This window comes from Haliotis asinina, chromosome 15, assembly GCF_037392515.1.
Source record: "Haliotis asinina isolate JCU_RB_2024 chromosome 15, JCU_Hal_asi_v2, whole genome shotgun sequence".
NCBI lineage: Eukaryota > Metazoa > Mollusca > Gastropoda > Lepetellida > Haliotidae > Haliotis > Haliotis asinina.
Genome location: NC_090294.1, coordinates 34,347,686 through 34,369,949, shown reverse-complemented (window position 1 = coordinate 34,369,949; position 22,264 = coordinate 34,347,686). Strand labels below are relative to the sequence as shown.

The following is a 22,264-nucleotide window of genomic DNA, read 5'->3' as shown; positions in this document are numbered from 1 at the left end:
TTTCCAGCTACACCAGCTATTTGGTCATTTTCAAGGGCTTGCTTTTTTCTCTTTACAATAGGTCTTGTACGATGCCTGTTATATATGTACATCCTAATGAACAACCCGAGTGACACGCGTCACTAGTGTTTTGAAGGCTAATTAATCAATTCACATGAAATGCCTTCCTTGTCGTGCGGTAAACGATAGCGACGTGTCACATACACATGCACGTTGCACATATCTTCCCGTCCGGGTAACTGGATCATTTTTCATTGGAAATCTATTGGAATGGTTTGAAAATTCGCCGTCCGGGTCCGGAAGCGGGGTTAAGCGAATACAATTAATGAACGTAAGTTTCGTTTCACAAAGAAATCGTCCGGAAGGCAGTGTTTTCGGATATGTGGGGTCCAAGTAAACGGGGTTCGACTGTATGAAATCAGCGAAATAGAGTCTGAAGGTCCAAAAAAGCTCCCAGCTCCCGCAGTCAAAGAGAACATTCACTTCAGGATATATTTTAAACGGCATTCCACTGTGAAATACAAGAGGGTTATGTCCCTTTGATTACTTGTGTTTTCTAGATCTAAATTTTGTGATTCCAGGAGAAGCTCTAAAGTCGCTCATCATGGTTGTGGTGAGGTAGACAGTGATGTCATCTGAAGAACATGTGGTTACCGTGCAGCCTGAGGCTGGTGAGAAGACAACGCTCACAGATGACACGGAAACAGGGGATTATCAACCCCTCGGCTTGAAGGATTTGGCGAAAACGAACGTGCTCAGGGTTCATCAGTATTTGGATGTTTTAGAAGGTATTGATACGAAAATTAATGCTGGCTATCGACATCTTTATTAAGATGAAGATCGTTAACTTATATCGATGGGCTGTCGGTAAGAGGTAGAAGGAAGGTTACCGGACCCATCCAGTCAGTCAATGAATCAGCCAGTAATGCTTGGCCGCATTTATTGCACTAGTTAGCGCAACTTGCCCCACGCTCTCATGCTGTCAGGCGGCACTTACTGGCTAGCGACCACTTATCACCGCGTTCAGGTTATCGCCAAACCTAGCTATAGCGCTTGCACAGACTTTTTGACTTGTACTTCCGTAGTATTACACATACTGGCACATCACAAAAGCGATAGGCTGTGAGACTTAAAATCAGTCAGTATTTTACATGGTAGGCATTACAAATATGAATCCCCTCGGAGGACTAAACCCAAACACCTCAGGGAGATGTCACATGACAATTAGGGTGTTGACATGAAATGTAATAAATGATGAGAAATGAATGAAAATCATTCTGGCTGTGTTGTGAATTTTAATTTGTCTAAACATACTCATATCGCCAACACTCAATCACTAAACTCTGAATTGATCTACAATTCTAGCTCTGTGTCATGGACTCAACAGGCACCATGCAGGCGTTACTGACAAAATATAACTGTCAGTTTTCACATTTATCTTTACTTTTCTCCCAGAGAAAACAAACATTACCAAACTTGCAAACAACTACTCAGTAAATCAACTTTGATAAGTTCAACCAGGGAGACTGTATATAGAGGGAGAAGAAACTCCTCTTAAAGTCCCTGAACGTTGTGGGTCGTTACGTAACCAGTGTAGCCAATATGGTGCCAGATTAGTATTTAAGATTGGGCCCGGTTTATTTTCAACATCTGATTAAATTCTCTGAGTGTTGTGACAACTGAAATCCTACATGTAGAAGATAAGATAAGTATTTTGTCACTTCAGTTTAAGTCAAATAATTGGTATTAGTGTCAGTATTAACAGAGTAGGTTTGTAGTAAAGTTTCAAGTCGTATGTCATAGCTCACTTGCTTCCATTCTTGATTCACTGCAAAGATAGACTAAATTGTGCCGATATAAACTTCTTTCACATATTCGTTTAATTTTTAGAAGGGAAACATGCCTTTGGTTGAAAGGTATTTGCAAGTAATGGTGAAAGTTTTATGACTTTAAAAAATTGTTAGGGTGTATTTGAGGTATGTGAAAAATATGAGCTGATCTGTTCGGATCCGCCTCTGAAATACTACTGGCTGTTGTTTGAGTGTTTCTAGTCATAATTCTTATGAGGGGAATATACCATCAGGTGAAATGTGTTTGCGTGTAATAGTGGTAGTTTCATAATCTAAAAAAGAATGTTAGGGTGTATGTGATGTGTGTAAAAAATGTGACGTATCACTGATCTGATCTGATCCACCAATAAAATACTATACGTCATTGTTTGAATGTTTCTAGTTATTACTTCAAAAATATATTTCACATACACCTGTAATTCTTGTGAATGGAATATACTATCAGGTGAAATGTGCTTGCAAGTAATAGTGATAGTTTCATAATCTAAACAAAATGTTAGGGTGCATGTGATATATGTGAAATATATGACATATTGTCGATCTGATCTGATCTGCCATTGATGCCTGTGATGCTTGAAGGTTACAGTTCTGTATCTTCTTTTTTCATGTTCATCGTATTATTTGACAAAACTGGAAAGGTGTTTACAACATTTTGAGGGATGTATGACAGTGTCATTCCCCACACGCAATAACATATCTGAATTAATTATTAATGTAAACAAAGATGTCTCAATGTAGACTTTTTTCATAAAGGACAGCTGATGTTAACACACGGGTTCTTACGATACTTTTGCGTTTTTTAACATGTTATGGAAGGGAAGGCAGCGGTGTATCATTTGTTTTTTCATTCATTCACATATGTACTTCTTTCTTTAATTCTTTTTCTTTATTTCTTTCATTCATTCACATATAATCCTAGCTCTTAATTCTTACTAAAATTCATTCATTCATTCATTGTAAAATTCTGACTGAAACAACAAACTGACTGAAGTTCTGCTTAACACAGCTGAAGTTGCGCTGGGAACGAGTCAAGTCACTGTGTGCCTTAGAGCATGATGAGGCACATGTTAATTACTGTAGTGCAGATGGTAAAGAAAGCAAGAGAGTGACCTATCCCTGTTGTAAATTATCCCTGGTTCAACCACGATGACATCTACATATTCTCATCAGTCTATATCAGTATCTGTCAACATTCACAATGAGAGTGAGTTTTCTTCTTTTAGATTTTTTTTTATAAAAGCAAATTCCAGTTATGAAATTTCTTATATTTCTTTTTTTTTCTAATTTCAATATGCCAAGGTTTGAAACAATAACTTTATTACTAAATTTATGTCACATTCAGAAATGGCCATAACTGCTCTTGTTAGTTGTTGGTAAAGCACAACATACACTTCCAGGCTTACTGTTGACTGCGTTTCGGAGAAACATAATCGGCAACTGTAAACAAGCAGCAAACATTGGTGAATACTAGTAGCTAATCTGTCATCAAGATAAATTTTGTTTCATTATGTGTACAGACAGTGGAGTAAATCATTAAAAAAACACTAAGAAATGGCAATAACTGGCTGTTAGCCAGTACCTTTTCACATCCTTAGAGAGTCAACACATATAAACAGGCAAACAATCGTTCGTGATCCTTAGGGTTTAAAGTAATGCCAGAAATGCTTGGAAATTTGTTTTGACACTTGTTATTTGAAAATGGTTGGTATCTCAAATTCAAAACTCGTCTATAGTCATTCATACGACCTCGACCTAATATGGTATATGAGTGGTCATGATGTACCATTCCCTAATCACAATGAGTCCTCGTAAAAAATAAAATACTTATGAAAAGGTCCGTGGAAGAAACACTTCTAATAAACAAACTATACTGTGACCCACCTGGCAGGCAGACAGGGTGACAGCGAGGCAGTGCATGTCAGAGACTGTTTCAAAATATCAAGTGTCAGTATCACCGCTGGTCAAGTGTCAGTATCACTGCTGGTCAAGGACTCCAGCAGAATTAGTATAGGTGCAACTCGGCTGATGTTAATGCCATCCTCAATTCGTCCTCAATTTTGAGAACACGGCCTTCAGCCTTTTGCCACACTTCTGGGGTAATTCTCATAGCAAAAGAAGCATGCACAAGCCCTTTAACATCTGAAACCTTGAATGTGGTACTATTGCGAGCAATCAAATTCTTGCAGTCACACCAGGTCTGGTCAGTAGGATTGAGCTGATAGTGCCTTACTGGTGTACGCTAGTTCCTTAGTGATGTACTGGGATTGGCTGTTTGTGCTTCCGCAGTTTTTCCATGAGCTGGGGCTTTGTTTCTGCTTGCATGTAAGAGGAAGTGAGAAATTCAGCAACCGAGCCTGAACATTGGTTAGGGTGATGTACAAACCAATCCCCAAAAACCTACCTATTCATTTCACTATGCTAATCACCATCAAATTTCTTGGCCTTAAAAACAAAGTCACAAACTCGAATCTGTCTTTTGCTATGGGTACCAGCATGCAACATGATCAGGCATCAACCACTGCTGCTTTAGAACAATATGATGGAAGCCACATCAGTTTGGTTGATTTTTATTACATGAGGTTTCATCAAGGTACATAATATGAGACCGCAAATTGCAGTATTCTGTAACTGTTCTGAGATAATCTGATCATATGGACAAGGTGGAGTTATCTACCTTTTTGTGTACAAGGGTCCTGTTTCACAAAACTCTCGTAAGCCTAAGATCTCGTAACTTTTCTCGTAGCATCCGTAGCTCCTATGTTACAGTATAGGAGGTACAATGGCTACGAGAAAACTTACGAGATCTTAGGCTACGAGAGTTTTGTGAAACGGCGCCCTGAACGCTATGTCTACCAGAGCTATGGATTTTGCGTTCATGCATTTTACAAACTACACTGCATATGACACCCTTTTCAAAGCTATCCAGTTTGTGTTTCCTAGTTTTGATTTTGACACAACCTCTGAGGTAACTGATGTGTTTACCACTTGTAAACCTGACTTTATGTCACATTAACAGCTTTACACATTCTATACAGTCTGTTTATTTGAAAAGTGGACTTAACCCGGACTAATTAACGTCTTTACACATTCTATAGTAAACCCTGTTATGTGTGATGAGAGGTTTCCGTATATTTCTTCAGTTGCATGTTTCCGGGTCAGTGCTCATACTCAAAGTGAAACTTCTATTGGTGAACAAGATGATCTATGCAATACGAATTGAGACTTATACAAGAGTTCCATCTTTTCAACATATTGATTTTCAAAAATACATTATAACTTTTCATTTATGTTACTTAAGCAGTTGAGGATATGTGAATAATTATAGGCTATATTTCAAAACTACAGTTTGTTCTTAGAATATTTACGAATGTTGTTAAAACGTCAAAATTTCTTCCTGTGAAGTCATCCCACAAGTGCATTTATTCATCTGAGCTTCTATATCCAACTAGGTAGAGTTGTACATGTGTGATATATGTGCTTTTATCTTGTGTCAGATTCATCTTATTGATATTGAAGCCAGAAACCATTTTCAAAGCTTTTCCGCCATTACTGGTCGTTAAGGTTAGGCACCCTTTCCATTCATTAAGAATCATGCATGGTTAGGTTCTCATGCTATTCATTAAGAATAATGCATGGTTAGGTAGCCTTTCTGTTCATTAGGAATCATGCATGATTAGGTCCTATACTGTTTCCATTCATTAAGAATCATATTTGGTTAGGTCCTTTTCCCTTTTGTTAAGAATCATGCATGGTTTGGTACCCTTTCCATTTGTTAAAAATCATGCACGGTGAGGTACCCTTTCTGTTCATTAAGAATCATGCATGGTTAGGTACCGTTTCTGTTCATTAAGAGTCATGCATGGTTAGGTAGCCTTTCCATTTGTTAAGAGTAATGCATGGTTTGGTACCGTTTCCTTTCATTAAGAATCATGTATGGTTTGGTACCGTTTCCATTCATTAAGAATCATGCTTGGTTAGGTACCGTTTCCGTTCATTAAGAATCATGCATGGTGTAGGTGCTGTTTCCATTCATTAAGAATCATGCTTGGTTAGGTACTGTTTCCATTTGTAAAGAATCATGCATGGTTAGGTAGCCTTTCCATTTGTTTAGAATCATGCATGGTGAGGTACCCTTTCCGTTCATTAAGAATCATGCATGGTTAGGTGCTGTTTCCATTCATTAAGAATCATGCTTGGTGTAGGTGCTGTTTCCATTCATTAAGAATCATGCTTGGTTAGGTACTGTTTCCATTCGTTAAGAATCATGCATAGTTAGGTAGCCTTTCCATTTGTTAAGAATCATGCACGGTGAGGTACCCTTTCTGTTCATTAAGAGTCATGCATGGTTAGGTAGCCTTTCCATTTGTTAAGAGTCATGCATGGTTTGGTACCGTTTCTGTTCATTAAGAATCATGCTTGGTTAGGTACCGTTTCCGTTAATTAAGAATCATGCATGGTGTAGGTGCTGTTTCCATTCATTAAGAATCATGCATGGTTAGGTAGCCTTTCCATTTGTTAAGAGTCATGCATGGTTTGGTACCGTTTCCATTCATGAAGAATCATGCATGGTTTGGTACCCTTTCCAATCCATAGTGTTAGGGATAGGTACCATTTCTGATACTTAAGGTTAGGAGTTTTGGTTAGCATTCGTTTCCCTTTGTGATCTTTACTGAGCTGACACATCTTTAGATGCAAACAGCTTAAACCTTTCCAATCAAAGCAAATGCCCGAAAACAATGAATGGGAAGGGTTTGAAATAGTGAAGAGGATGATTGTGCAATGGTTTGTTAGCATTTATCATGCCTGCGCCTCTTTGCTGTGTTAATGATTCACTATTACTGATGTAAGTCTGGTCCCAATGTAGAGTGTCCACAAATTATGTCACTAAGTTTAAGTCTGTTTGCTGCAAAACAGCATAACTTTGAGACCCCCTTTCTTTATTCCATTGAATAACTATTGTAGGAAGAAATGCTCCTGGTGTGGACATTTACATGATTGTTTGTTGAATGTGTATTTATTTGTCATTTCATCAGTATGGTTTTACAGGCAAACAGACTAAAATTAACAAAGTCAGTAATTTGGCAAAGCATGTTCACGCCCAAGCGTGATTTATCTGAAAAAGTTCAAACTCATCAGAGACTTAATTTCAAAGAAAAATGCTGGAAGCGTTCACCAGAAATTATCATATTTCACATCACTAGTAGGAGGTGACACTTTCATGCATGGATTAATTGGATTTGTTGGGAAAGAACATAGCAAGAATAGAGGTGTAAATTTGTGTGTTGAGTGTGTAAATTAAAACTTTATTTCATCACATTAGTTTATACAAGATATTGATGACACAATTTTGTTATTGTTTTCATTAAAAACTATTCCCCCTGACAATATCACAGATTATCAACCTTTTTCACCATTCCTGAAGGAAATGCCATGGCAGTTAAATGGTGAGACACACAGGTTTTTCTCACACTCAGGACAGCTAAACATGATTCTAGTGAACTAAGCTAAATTATGTAGTAAATACCTTTGATCAAACTAGAGTCAACAAAAGTGCTGACTGATATTTCACACCATGTGTTCCAGTATGGCTGTCACAATAAAGGGTTGATTCATAGTGGATTGAAACATCATCTGACCACTGTCATTTAAGCCCTTTTTCCCATGTTATTTCTGAAACATTCATTGATTTCACTTACACTAGACAGAGTGAGGATCAATACACTGGTAGTAAAACTTTCCTATCAACTACCAGTTCAGGTTACAAATAACACAGAAAATACCAAACTGACATTGTAAACACTAGCCAGTGAGAGTCTTGTAATGACCCATCATTGCAGTAATGGTGTAATGAAAAGGGCATTCAAAAGTAAACCTTGCCCAAAACAGTGGACCACCTCCATTGTGTAGTGGTTAGAGCATCCCCTCAAAGAGATGAAGGTCCTAGGTTCGAACCCTGGATGTGTATTACTAAAAGACGTAAGAATATGGTACGTGTTGCTCCTTGCCTGGGGCTCGGCATTATGGGTACAACAAAGACTTGTTGGCTCGGGGTCATTATACTGTGTCTGAGTGGGATGGGTAGCCATGCTTAGCTGCAGCATGGTATCTCTGCAGACTAAGTTAGCTAGCACTATGAAACCAGCTAAAGTCTGGTCTAGTACAAGCAGCCACATATATACGCATATGGTTGTCATCATATTGGCGAAATAGACTCAAGTGCAATGTTAAACCACATTTAACCTCACTTCACCTCACCCAAGACAGTGTCAGAATGTAACAATATTGATAAGCTTATTCCAATACAGACATCTGACAGCTTGAGTATTATCAGTCCAGTAGTGGCATAGCACAATTAGGATGTTCACTTCAACGAATGTAGAATGATTAACAAAAAAATTACTGACATCTATTACTGTGTACAAATAGTTTGGGAGGCAAATTTCACAAAAACACTGCAAAAAAATCCTAGCTATTTTGTAAACATGTCTAATGGTTCAAGTGAACAAAGTATGTGAAAATGTGTTACACAATGGTGTGTGTCTGTCCAATGGGACTTACTACTGTAGACATCAAGAATATCAGACTCGGGGATCATTCTTTACTGAGCCATCATGTCCCACCATTGAAACAAGACTTTATTTGTCATATGGGTTATATTGTACGTTTTACAAAATCAAATGACAGGGAAATGAATGTGTCAGAATTATAGGATGTGCTGTACACAATGCTTTGGAAACTTGATCACTTGATAACAAAGGAAATGTAGAAATATCTGTCCAACTGAAAGGATGAAGATGAACATCTTGAGCTTGAACTTAGTCTTTGTTTGCAACTAGAAAGACAGACTGCAAATGTAAGACATCTCCATCAGGCAAGTACCAGATGTTGTCCCAAGGTGAAGGTCTGTCCTAATCTGTGTTACAGTGCTTCTGGGATGGGAGAGGAGCAACAGATACCGGATCAGCGATGCTAATGGAACACAGATGTTGTATGGGTATGAAGGTAAGACAATGTCTCTCAGTAACGTCATAGTCTAGCAAGTACAAACATACAGCAAGGTTAATACTGCATGCTGTCATGGTTGTGTTTGGGGGAGGCATTTCCTCAGGTAATATGTACAGTGCTTCTGTTACAGTTGGTGTGTGTTTGGCACGTAAGGTTTTGGGTTCTTCCCGTGGACTTATGATGAAATTCAGTGACAATGAATCTCAAGATGTGATCTCTCTCCAACGACCATTACGCTGTTCAACTCGATGCTGTTGGATGTGTTGTCATCTGCAGGAGATGGCAATCCACTCCCCACCAGGAACTCTGATAGGCACAGTCAAAGAAGTGTGAGTAGCTGGGAATATCAGCGCTTTGTGTGGTGGAAGTTAACGCAATATAAACACTCTTATTACTATTATTATTAGATATAAGAATCCTTGCAACTAGTGCCTTGTGCAAGCATCTTGTCCGATGCTATGGTATCCTGATATCGTGTAAGCTGATAAATAGTAGTCTGATGTCCCATATCTTAATGTCCAGTATTCTAATGTCAAGCATCTTGATGTACTGTTTGCTGATGCAGTGTGTTGATGTGCGGTATCCTAGTGGAAAGTATATTGATGTTCAGTATGTTGATATCCAGTATTATGCTGTCCAGTTTTTGAAGATGTCCAATCATCTGCTGTGCAGAATCTTGATGTCCAGTTTGCTGATATGCAGATTCTGTTGTCTAGTTTGAAGATGTCCAATCATCTGCTGTGCAGTATCTTGATGTCCAGTTTGCTGATATGCAGATTCTGTTGTCTAGTTTGAAGATGTCCAATCATCTGCTGTGCAGTATCTTGATGTCCAGTTTGCTGATATGCAGATTCTGTTGTCTAGGTTGAATATGTAAAATCATCTGCTGTGCAGTATCTTGATGTCCAGTTTGCTGATATGCAGATTCTGTTGTCTAGTTTGAAGATGTCCAATCATCTGCTGTGCAGTATATTGATGTCCAGTTTGCTGATATGCAGATTCTGTTGTCTAGTTTGAAGATGTCCAATCATCTGCTGTGCAGTATCTTGATGTCCAGTTTGCTGATATGCAGATTCTGTTGTCTAGTTTGAAGATGTCCAATTATCTGCTGTGCAGTATATTGATGTCCAGTTTGCTGATATGCAGATTCTGTTGTCTAGTTTGAAGATGTCCAATCATCTGCTGTGCAGTATCTTGATGTCCAGTTTGCTGATATGCAGATTCTGTTGTCTAGTTTGAAGATGTCCAATCATCTGCTGTGCAGTATCTTGATGTCCAGTTTGCTGATATGCAGATTCTGTTGTCTAGTGTGAAGATGTCCAATTATCTTCTGTGCAGTATATTGATGTTCAGTATGTTGATATCCACTATTGTACTGTCCAGTTTGAATATGTAAAATCATCTGCTGTGCAGTATATTGATGTTCAGTATGTTGATATCCACTATTGTACTGTCCAGTTTGAATATGTAAAATCATCTGCTGTGCAGTATATTGATGTTCAGTATGTTGATATCCACTATTGTACTGTCCAGTTTGAATATGTAAAATCATCTGCTGTGCAGTATATTGATGTTCAGTATGTTGATATCCACTATTGTACTGTCCAGTTTGAATATGTAAAATCATCTGCTGTGCAGTATATTGATGTTCAGTATGTTGATATCCACTATTGTACTGTCCAGTTTGAATATGTAAAATCATCTGCTGTGCAGTATATTGATGTTCAGTATGCTGATGTCAAGTATGGAGAGTTCTAATGTTAGGATGTTTATTGTTTTTTCAGCTGGAGTTGTGGGTCCCCAGTCTACCATGTTTACAACCTGAAAGAAGACTTGCTGTACACAATAGTCGGGGAGTGCTTCCACTGTCGTGCTTGTTGTGATGTCACATTTCATGTGAGTCTTGTCATTTTGAAACATCAGTGTTGTGCAGTGATCACATTTCATGTTACTGTTGTGCTGATGTAGGTCTGTCTGAGTGTTTAGTAGCTGTGAAATATTTACTTATTAATTCAATGAATCAGCATAGTAAATAACAATGAAATTACAAGACCTTTTCCAAAGACAAGCCAGTTAAGGGACTGTAGAGGTCCAGTTTCCACCTGGGCGGAATTTTTATTACCACCAGTGGCTATTACAAGTTATGTCCCTTATATGTCCAGCCTATTGACCAACCAGATACCACCTCTCACATTGCCATTATGTGCTTCAAGAGTGAGTGAGGGAGGGAGTTTGGTTTTACGCCACTTTTAGCTATGTTCCAGCAGTATAAAAGCACCTGGGAACACCTAAAATGGGCTCCACACATCGTACCCATATGAGGACTTAAACATTGGTCTTTTGTGTGCCAAGTGAAAGCTTTAACCACTATGCTACCCCACCACCCCTACTCAGTCAAGACTTCCTTATTAATAGTCAAGATCGCAACTGCAATACAGTTTTGTCAGATCAGCTAAGCCCCTTGATAATAAAATATAAGAAAATGCCTCGGAAGCCTGAAACTGGAGAGGTCAAGTTGATGGTACACATACTCTGTAAATCCAGCATGAAACCAGCAGTTATTGTTTATGAATCTTATGTCGATTTGGTCTGTGATTTGGATTAGACCATGGATACATTCATTGGTCTAGCCAAAATATTATTTAATCATTGAAGCCAAGTTCTGAAAGGGTAGTGTTTTCTGACAGTGTTTTTCATATAAGAAAACACGCCTCCTCAGTTTTGGTAGACAATGTACAACCGGAGGGAGAGGGGAATCCCAAGGGGAGATGATTTTACATTGTCCACCAAAACCGAGGAGAAGTGTTTTCTCTAACATATATACCGTCAATGATGGGTAACTACATTGTAGATGATCATTTTATGAAGCTACTTAACAATAGCTGAAGCGTGTGTAAAATCAATGTAACGACATATAAAGTTAGGAAAAATAAAACCTGGAAAGCGGTCTTACTCGAAAAGTAAAACCTGGGAAGAAGTCTTTCTAGCAAAAAGTAAAACCTGTCCCTCTATAACAAAAATCTCAAATGTGGTTATTCTGGGAAAACAAGTGATGACCTAATATATAGTGAGAAGCACACTTTAGGTTTATATATGGTGCATCAAGTGGTGCTGTGCTTGTTTGACCAGGTGCATGACAAGGTGGTTTGTTGTGTAGGTGTAATAAGTAATTCTGTGCATGTGAAACCGGGTGTATGACAAGATTGTTTGTTGTATAGGTGTAATAAGTAATGCTGTGCTTGTTTAACCAGGTGTATGACAAGATTGTTTGTTGTATAGGTGTAATAAGTAACGCTGTGCTTGTCTAACCAGGTGTATGACAAGATTGTTTGTTGTATAGGTGTAATAAGTAATGCTGTGCTTGTCTAACCACGTGTATGACAAGATTGTTTGTTGTATAGGTGTAATAAGTAATGCTGTGCTTGTCTAACCAGGTGTATGACAAGATTGTTTGTTGTATAGGTGTAATAAGTAATGCTGTGCTTGTTTAACCACGTGTATGACAAGATTGTTTGTTGTATAGGTGTAATAAGTAATGCTGTGCTTGTCTAACCACGTGTATGACAAGATTGTTTGTTGTATAGGTGCAATAAGTAATGCTGTGCTTGTTTAACCGGGTGTATCACAAGATTGTTTGTTGTATAGGTGTAATAAGTAATTCTGTGCATGTGAAACCGGGTGTATGACAAGATTGTTTGTTGTATAGGTGTAATAAGTAATGCTGTGCTTGTTTAACCAGGTGTATGACAAGATTGTTTGTTGTATAGGTGTAATAAGTAATGCTGTGCTTGTTTAACCAGGTGTTTGACAAGATTGTTTGTTGTATAGGTGTAATAAGTAATGCTGTGCTTGTGAAACCAGGTGTATGACAAGATTGTTTGTTGTATAGGTGTAATAAGTAATGCTGTGCTTGTTTAACCAGGTGTATGACAAGATTGTTTGTTGTATAGGTGTAATAAGTAATGCTCCGCTTGTTTAACCAGGTGTATGACAAGATTGTTTGTTGTATAGGTGTAATAAGTAATGCTGTGCTTGTCTAACCAGGTGTATGACAAGATTGTTTGTTGTATAGGTGTAATAAGTAACGCTGTACTTGTTTAACCAGGTGTATGACAAGATTGTTTGTTGTATAGGTGCAATAAGTAATTCTGTGCTTGTCTAACCAGGTGTATGACAAGATTGTTTGTTGTATAGGTGTAATAAGTAATGCTGTGCTTGTTTAACCAGGTGTATGACAAGATTGTTTGTTGTATAGGTGTAATAAGTAATGCTGTGCTTGTCTAACCACGTGTATGACAAGATTGTTTGTTGTATAGGTGTAATAAGTAATGCTGTGCTTGTTTAACCAGGTGTATGACAAGATTGTTTGTTGTATAGGTGTAATAAGTAATGCTGTGCTTGTCTAACCAGGTGTATGACAAGATTGTTTGTTGTATAGGTGTAATAAGTAATGCTGTGCTTGTCTAACCACGTGTATGACAAGATTGTTTGTTGTATAGGTGTAATAAGTAATGCTGTGCTTGTCTAACCGGGTGTATGACAAGATTGTTTGTTGTATAGGTGTAATAAGTAATGCTGTGCTTGTCTAACCAGGTGTATGACAAGATTGTTTGTTGTATAGGTGTATTAGGTAATGCTGTATACGTGAATCCAGGTTTATGAGGCATCGAAGGGAAAGGAGGACAAGGTAGCTGATCTCACAAAGCACTGGACCGGATGCAGGGATGTTATTGGTGCTGCTAATGATTTCTCCCTAACATGTGAGTTATTTGAAATTCAGAATGTTTGCCCACATCAAGTAGAATGTCAGGATATGAAGCCATCATCTGTAAACTGCTGTTCTTCAGAAACTAAGGTAGTGGTGAAACTGAAAGTTCCCAAACATGTTAGCCTTTATTACTGGAGTTGTTTGATTAGGTTCAGTCAATGCATTACAATCTTATATGTATCATTAACCCAAATAATATTTTCAACAAGAAGAAAAGATATGTATTTTTAAAACCTCATGTTATGCACGTTTCTTTATCATTTGACCATAGTGTTGAAATGAAGTAGAACAAAGGTTTTACATCTCTTAAAAAACCTCGCTCAAACACACCTAGCTCTCACCATTGTACAAGGCAGTCACAGATAGCTTGTCCTATCATCCAGAGGATATTTGTCCTCAAAGGCCAAGGGTTGGGCATGTTTAGCATATCCCAGGAGAAAACAGTTGAACTATGGGCCATGATGACGCTACTAACAGGGAGAAGAGGGTGTGTTGTAGATGTAAACACATCTCTTCTTTTCTTGTTTGGATTGTTTGTTCCCCAGATTAGCATTGCTCCACTTATAATCACCAAACTGATGAAGAGGTATAAACTCTACTAGTGGCCAGTTCCAAACATACTGAGGATAGCAGGAACAATAGTCCACTATATTGTGTAATTATCCATGCTCATTAAATGCTGACCTATCATTACGTACTGAACGCTCCCTGTGGAGAATACAAACGTTTGCCTATCAGGTGCTCAGGGTTCAAATTCACTCTACCTTTGTATCAGAACGGGTACCTAATTTACTCCTGGGTGAACAAACTCACTTGTCTAAGGTGAGACCACTGTGTATCACATGTGCTTGTTGTGGGGCGGGACTGAAGTACTAGAAACTCCCTATGTCAAGCTGCCAAACATGGTCACCAATCCAAGGACTGCCCACATCCAACACTGTGTAACTTCAATTGATTGTGACCTGAGCTCTACACACAGGACCAAACATGGCTATGATATTGCATGTTGATACCTACATGTTGTAGAAATTGACCTGTCCTCATGTAATGGAACATGAGGAAGGATCACCATTCTTTCAAACAACCAATCTACGGTGATGATTTCCTTATTCCCTTCTGATGAACTGTGCCACTCACAGCTGTCATCTTACAGGAACATTTGCTAGAAATCTTTACATACTAGTATGCTAATCCTGACCATTCCACAATGCAGATTTATATGTTCCCTTCAATGGTTAAAACAACACCAGGAAGTGCATTACGTGAAATGGAATACGTATCGACAATAGTAAATAAACAATTTACATTTAAAGTTAATAATTTTCAAACTTGTCTGTTCTGCGGAATTCTTTAAAAACAGAAGTAAAAGAAACAGCAATTGAGCCCATGGTCAAGTTGAAGTATCTGCCTTCTGTTTGACGTCCTATGAAGCCAGCAGTTAGCTTCTGGTAGATGATTAGTTACATGGGTTGGAGTTTCTTGTCAGCATGCTTATCTTAAGAAGAGATAGGATGTGTTTCACCATACATGTATTCATATTTCGTAGTTCAAGATTTCAAGTACTGGATTGTTTGTCTTCTATTGTTAACAGACTGATGGTATAACAAATAAATAATGGAAAAAATATATCATGTACAAAACTGAACCATGTATAAAAGGCCACCCAAGTAATTGAAGGAATTATTGCAAATTTGAAGGAATTGCTTCTCAAATGTAAACAAACACAGTCCACTCTTGGAACAACTGCACCGATATCGGTAGTTTAGAGGTAATAACATAAACACAACACTCCCATCGGAAGCAATGTCAGTAATAATTGAAACATGTTCGACCATCTTTGGAAATTTCTTGGCTCCATTCGTGATTTGTTGGTTCCATCCAAAAAAAATAATCTATAGCCCTGACTACACGTCACACCTAAATGCATTCAACAGGGGTGGTCAAAGATGGATAATTATATAAATAAAATACAAAAAACAGAAAACAAAACACACCGAGACGGGCGCTCCTTCAGTCACACCATGTTTTTATCTGTGAGTTTCTGGATGCGACCGACAAATCACAGAACGGATCCAAGAAATCTCCAAAGATGGCCAAGCATCTTTTGAGTATTACTGACATTGCTTCCAATAGGGGCATTGTGTTTACATTATTACTAAACTATCAATATCACTGCAATGAGATGCAGTTCCTTTAAATTTGCTGTAATCCCTTCAATTACGTAGAGCGGCCTGATAAACATGTTACACTGTATACTGACTGCCAGATCTATGGAACCAGTCAGTTAGAATTGTGTATATTGTAATGTAATGTAATACAATTGTTATGTTGCAGATACTAAAGATATTGGTGTGAAAGACAAGTTGACAATATTTGGAGCTGTGTTTTTGATAGACTTCAACTACTTTGAGACACATTGTCGTTGCTAACTGATGTATTCTGTGAAACATGTGATAAGTTGCTTATACTAGGACGGGCCTCCAGACAGACAACCAGAGTTGCCCATCACAACATGCTCAATAAAATCACCTGATTAGAATCTGTCATCCCAAGAAGTGAAAAGAATTGCTATCAAGGTGACTCCTTCCAATATGACTTTTTTGCAAATTCAGTGATAAAAGGTCATTGTTGGTTGAATCCAGGCAACCAGCATTTGGCATGCTGATATTGAGCCATTGTTGGTTGAAAGGTGGCATGCTGGCATTGGGCCATTGTTGGTTGAATGGTGACATGCTGGCATTGGGTCATTGCTGGTTGAAAGGTGGCGTGCTGGCATTGGACCATTGCTGGTTGAATGGTGACATGCTGGCATTGGGTCATTGCTGGTTGAAAGGTGGCATGCTGGCATTGGGTCATTGTTGGTTGAATGGTGACATGCTGGCATTCCGTCATTGCTGGTTGAAAGGTGGCATGCTGGCATTGGGCCATTGCTATTTGAATGGTGGCACACATAATTATGCATACTGATATTGGGCCAGTGCTTTCATAAAACTCGGCAACATTGTATATGAAGTTCTGTAATCTTAAAATTTACACCATATTTGTCAATTGAAAAGACTAATACTAAATTTGATTACTCACATTAACCCTCTTTTCTTCTTTCCTGCGCCATGAAGGACATTTGACAATAGTATTTCCACTGTTTTGTAGTTCTACATATTCACTGCAACCGGGAAGCCTGGAGTCTTGGCTGTGTTTGGTACATGCCAGTTGGTGATGTATTTTGAGCAAATATGAAGGACAGTTTCTGATCTATTATTTATTATCTCTATTCTATTGTAGAAATCTATGCCACATGCAAGCAGTTTGGTAGTTCAGTGATGAAGACATTCACAGTCATTTTCTGAAGACTCTTGTTTGAATCCTCACATTGGGGCAACTGGTGTCACCGCTCTGGTATTTTCTGGAATATTGCTGAAGGTATCATAGTCCCCCACAGGGTTCATCACAGATATTGAAGTATGATAGTTCCAAACTGTACCAGAATTCCTTTAATTCAGTCAATCTGAAATAATGTTACTGTAGTCCTGGCGTCATTACTGTGTTACACCAGCAGGTGTTGAGTAGACGGAGTTGCCTCCCTTTGAGTAGTGTTCACATCCCTGCAGCTGGATATGTTTGTAAGATATATAGCAGAGCTAACAGTACCTTCATTTTAGCATATGCACATTCAGATTGGCTGTGTACAATAACAGCTTAATATAGATCATTTGATTAATTTTGCATGATTTTGTGAACCTTTTTAGTTAATAATGTACTGGTATGTTTTTAACAAAGTTCCACAAATCAGTGTATACATAGAGTGTGGTTCACATAACAGATACTCGTCAGATGATCCTGGGTCTAATGCTTTTGTAATGTTTATTGACGTTTAATGACTATTCTCATCACTTTTAATGTTATCACTGGATGCATTTGTAAGACTATTTCAAACAAACTTGAGCAATAATGTATTACTGAACTTACAGACATGCATATAAACTATTTCCCTAGTTTGCACAATATGTATGTAAATATAATGAGTATTCTGAGTCAAATTATTGACAAATAATAACTTTATGTAATTTGGCAGCGATCAGGAATGTTTGTTTTAACATTGCTGGATGACTTACCATCTGTGTTGCTATGTATCTGGTGATGTACTTTATTTCTTTGAAATATTATGAACTATTTATTGAATATTTTGCTATTACATTGTCCTCTGCATGACTGTTTTTTTTTTCAGCTGAGATGGACAAGTGATGACTGAAAACATGTCCTAAACAGCATCATGGAGATGTGTTCAGTGATCATTACTCTCTCCCAGCTCAGCTGTATTCTTCATCTTACAGTGATATATTTCTACAAAGCCATCATTACTCAATATACACCCAATATCCAGCAGTTTTGCTTTAAGTCTATAGTAGCTCATCTCAACGACAGCATCATTAAGTTCATTATATGTATCATCCTAAAATGCAAAGTCTTGAACAACACCTCCAGAGACCATATACTGGTATTTTGTCTTTTGTTAGCACAATGAATAACATCAGCTAGTGTGTCTGTGCAAGATCTGATCCCTGCTAATACACAGTTAGACATTGGGTCCAATGTTGCTACCATGCTGAACTAATGTTGTGTTGCCATTATTGGATGAACATTGAAACACAGGGACAAAATTTATATTGGATCAATGTCATCTTCCAAGACTGGACAAACTTGAAGCCTGATGACGGGCAAACATTGATCCTGTGTTTGTGTTCTCATGTGTCATATCACAACTGTGAGTGAGTCATGAATTCAAGTCAGGCACTTCTGTACTCAACCAGGAACTGATATAGGTTCCATGAATGCTGGTGGAATTCCTGACCAGTCATGGAAACAGACCTGAGCTCACCGTGGTTGTTTATCTGAACCTGCAGGTGTCGGTGTAACTCCCGCTGTACTCAATCCCCTACTTATACTGCCACTACTTACTTACCACATGCTTCACTGTAACCTCTGTGTTTACATACACGTAGCTATTGTGTCTCTTAACAATAACTTCACCAATTCTGATGTACTTTGAACTCTCATATATTTACTAAAGGTTTTGCTCCACAGTTAGCATGCAGTGGCAGGTCTGTTACATTTCAGACACACATTTGGAGAACCCTTATCCTGGTGTTGTTACTATCCTTAATATTACATGTACCTTACAGATCTAGATCTGATGTTGCAGTAGTTAGAAGGTGATGGAATGTGGAGGTTACATGGCAGTGTTCAGTTTTGTATGCTTCTGTGCACATTCCCAGAATTGTTCAACTTAAAAATAGCATTTTGCATTTCTGTTCCAAGATGAAATGATGTCAAGCTAAAATGAAATGTCTTCATTAGGGATGGCCTTATGTGTTCATTAGTTCATTTCACTTTCTTTAGCTTGTACACAGAGAAACCTGACATATGGCCAGTATATGTTCATGTTGTTGATAACCAAACCCTAATTTGAGGTGTATTATGTTGTTGTGTTTTTGTTAATTTATATTCCTAGCCAATACCTTTGGTACTGTTAACTTTGTATACCCATAATTTAATACAACAGTGAAACTCCCTGAAACCAAACATTGGGTAATTGTTACATTTTGTAATAAATTTGTCGGGATGTCATGACCGGCACTATTATCCTATAGCATATTGACTTTATTAGTCCAGGAAGTGTTTATTTATGGCCAGATCCTGATCTGTGGCCTATTTTATGTCAGAATTTACTCTTGAAAATCTTTTTAGATTATGACAACATACATGCCATAAAATACACAAAGTACCACATTTAGTGAGAGGTATGATGAAATGCATCATCATTAATGTTGATATAAATTCATATACAAGTTATCATAGTTTATACATACTGTCTTTACAACTGCTCAACAAAGATACATTCATGTTACCTTTAAATATTCCTTGTACATTTTAGAGACTTAATTTATATTTTCTTATTAACAGTTGATACCAAATAAAATGTTAATATTTATGTAGCAAGTGTTCTTTTTTCTTCATAATTTGCCCCCAGTTGTGTCCCATTTCATGGCATTACTTAGCATGTGATTGTGCAACTGTTGTGGAAGCGTGACTGTACTCATATCCACATTGTAACTGCCAGAGGGGTGATATATACACAGTTAGATGGACTGAACAGGAAACATGTATCTGTGTTAATCAGTCATAGCTGTTGTGTCCTGTGGTGCTGATCCTGTGATGTAGTCAGTACATACACAGGTGATTCAGGGTGGTTTTGTATCCAACCCAGCCATCGAACCCACCTTCCCAATCCATATTGCTGGTTTCTGTAAAACAAGCTTAGGTTACTGGGCACCCTTCCTAATCTGGAAATGCTGGAGTTGACATTTGGCATTTAATGCAACATCTGTTAAGTAATGACACTCACTGCTTAATAGCTGTGTTTAATTATATATGCACACACACAGAGTCTCTCTCTCTCTTTCTCTCTCTCTCTCTCTCTCTCTCACACACACTCACACACATGCACGCACACTTCATTATGGTCCTTTTTGGGCCAGTCTGTTTAACAAGTTACAGTAGCCTTATGTCATCTTGTGACGTATCATGCTGATATTTTGACAAGAATCAAGGTCAGCTTGCAGACAAGACTGACTTGTGACTCAAGTGACAAACATTGTTCATTGTCTCTGAATACCACAGAATAACAATTTCTCTGATCACAAGGGTAGAGAATTATAGTCTGCAGAGAACATGTTTCGAAACTATTACAGTGAAGTCAGCTTTTTTCTCTTCATTAAACAGACATGATTTACAAGGGGGCTGGACCAGTGCTTCAGGTATCAGACCTGCATCATGTTTTCCTGACATTCTCTGACTACCACCAACCCCACCCTTTTTAGTCTTGAATTATATTAATATTACAACTACTTTTATGGCCCTTCTGTAACGAGGGACCAGTTCCAAAATTATAAAATAATGTTGAAATAAGTACAATATGTCCTGTTCCACAAAACACTATTATCAAGCTTGTGGGCCATTCTTTGGTAGTGGAAGTGGTTTGTGCTCCTATTTAAATCGCACTTTTCCTAATCCACACTTGATGACAAACACTTCTAATTCAGCTAGACTCATGTTCTTTGGGCTTGCACTCTCAGTCCGAGGAAGAGGGTTTTAACTAAATACCCAAATTGAAAGAAAAGTCAACAAATTTATGTGTGAAACACGGTCCATGAACCTTTGGAAGCGTGTGTAAAATATTCCTAGATGTTACTGAGCTCCTGTGTACAGGCAAAGTTCAACAAGAGATTCAAGAGATTGTTTCTGTTTGTTTGTTTGTTTGTTGTATTACGCCGCAGTTAGCAATATCCAAGCTGTATAATCGAGTGTGGCTGTAATCTTACTGGCTGTTGAGGACCGATTTTTTCTTCGAGAGTCTTAACGGCTGAAGGAGTTAACAAGGCATCTTTAACATGTATGTGATTGTTCATGAGAGACGCTATAAAATGAAACACAAGTTGTAACTTGAACATGACGTCATGGTGAACAAAGGGTATGTTTTATGTTGTCTTCAAAAGATTGTCTGAAAAATGCCTGCCTAGCCCTCTGTCTGCTTTGTATCAGTTTTCTTTTCTCCAGAAGAGACCTTGGTCCATTTCTGTCCGTCCACTGAATGTCTTCTTGGCAGTCTTCCTGCCTCTGTGGGACCTCACGGTCCAATTCTGTCCCTATGATGATGACGTCCACGGTCCTAATAAGACAGGTATACATGTATTTTTACATCATTGGTACTTATTGTGTTTATTAATACAAGATATATTCCTACACGTGAAAAAAGCTCAAACCAGAAACACAAGTTGTAACTTTGCAGTACACCTCGTGGTAAACAAAGAAGCATTTTATGTTTTCTTCAAAAGATTGTTTGAATAAAAACAGTTTCTTACCTGGGCGATGGCCTACAAACATAAGTAAAGAATAGTTTACATCATTTGTTCTTCCCACACAGATTATGTCCTCGTGGGTGTAGTTTTGCACTTCTTGTAGCATATTCCAGCATATCAGAACGAGAAACGTCACATATTGGCCTCAAATCGAATTGGGGTTGTTTGGAGCGTCACGAGCGAACGCTTTAACCACTAGGATATTTGACGATCCCCACAGATTTAAGTGCAAAACAACTATGTCGGGTCGTGAAAAACAGATGTAATCTGAATATTAAGTTGATATTTGAAATACTTTACCAGCAGGTGGTCGCAGTCGGCCAGTACACTGCCCCACAAAGTGACCATTCGGGAGTTGCTTTGTCTGGGAACTACCTACACAAGGACTGAATGGTGGGTAAGCACTAAGTAATGACACCTCTAGACAGCATCATGCAGGGGATTCTATCTACATTGCCACCTAAAATCTACCAGTGAAGTGCATGCAGTCAGCATTGGGCCTGCTGGGGATGCTGAGAAAGACTGGGGCCACAGAGTGTGCCAACCCTAAATTAGTTGTGTTGCAGTAACAACCATCCTGACTGTACAATCAGACCTTTGCACCGAACATACTCAACAGTACAGTCGGCGGGCAGGTACGATTAAAGCGACAGCGGAGAGACAATGGAGCCACCATGAGACAAAAACACATCCCGTCGGTCTCTCAAACAGGCAGTGTACTGAAG

The 22,264-nt window shown here is 38.3% G+C and overlaps 1 protein-coding gene across 2 annotated transcripts; it reads left to right on the top strand.

Annotated features, from left to right (window-relative positions):
- Positions 1-528: 528 nt before the first annotated feature.
- LOC137266133 (phospholipid scramblase 2-like) lies at positions 529-19,616 on the top strand. 2 transcript variants are annotated; one of them, XR_010954966.1, is made up of 7 exons: positions 542-788; positions 8,775-8,852; positions 8,986-9,184; positions 10,640-10,751; positions 13,510-13,615; positions 15,958-16,199; positions 16,906-19,616. XR_010954966.1 is itself a non-coding variant. In XM_067801625.1 (6 exons), exons 1-6 carry the CDS (start codon positions 629-631, stop codon positions 16,050-16,052), a joined length of 750 nt encoding a protein of 249 aa, XP_067657726.1. In that variant the 5' UTR covers positions 529-628; the 3' UTR covers positions 16,053-19,616. The 2 variants fall into 2 exon arrangements, 1 of the variants encoding a protein (XP_067657726.1); XM_067801625.1 differs by having other exon boundaries at positions 529-788; positions 15,958-19,616.
- The last annotated feature ends 2,648 nt before the right edge of the window (positions 19,617-22,264 follow it).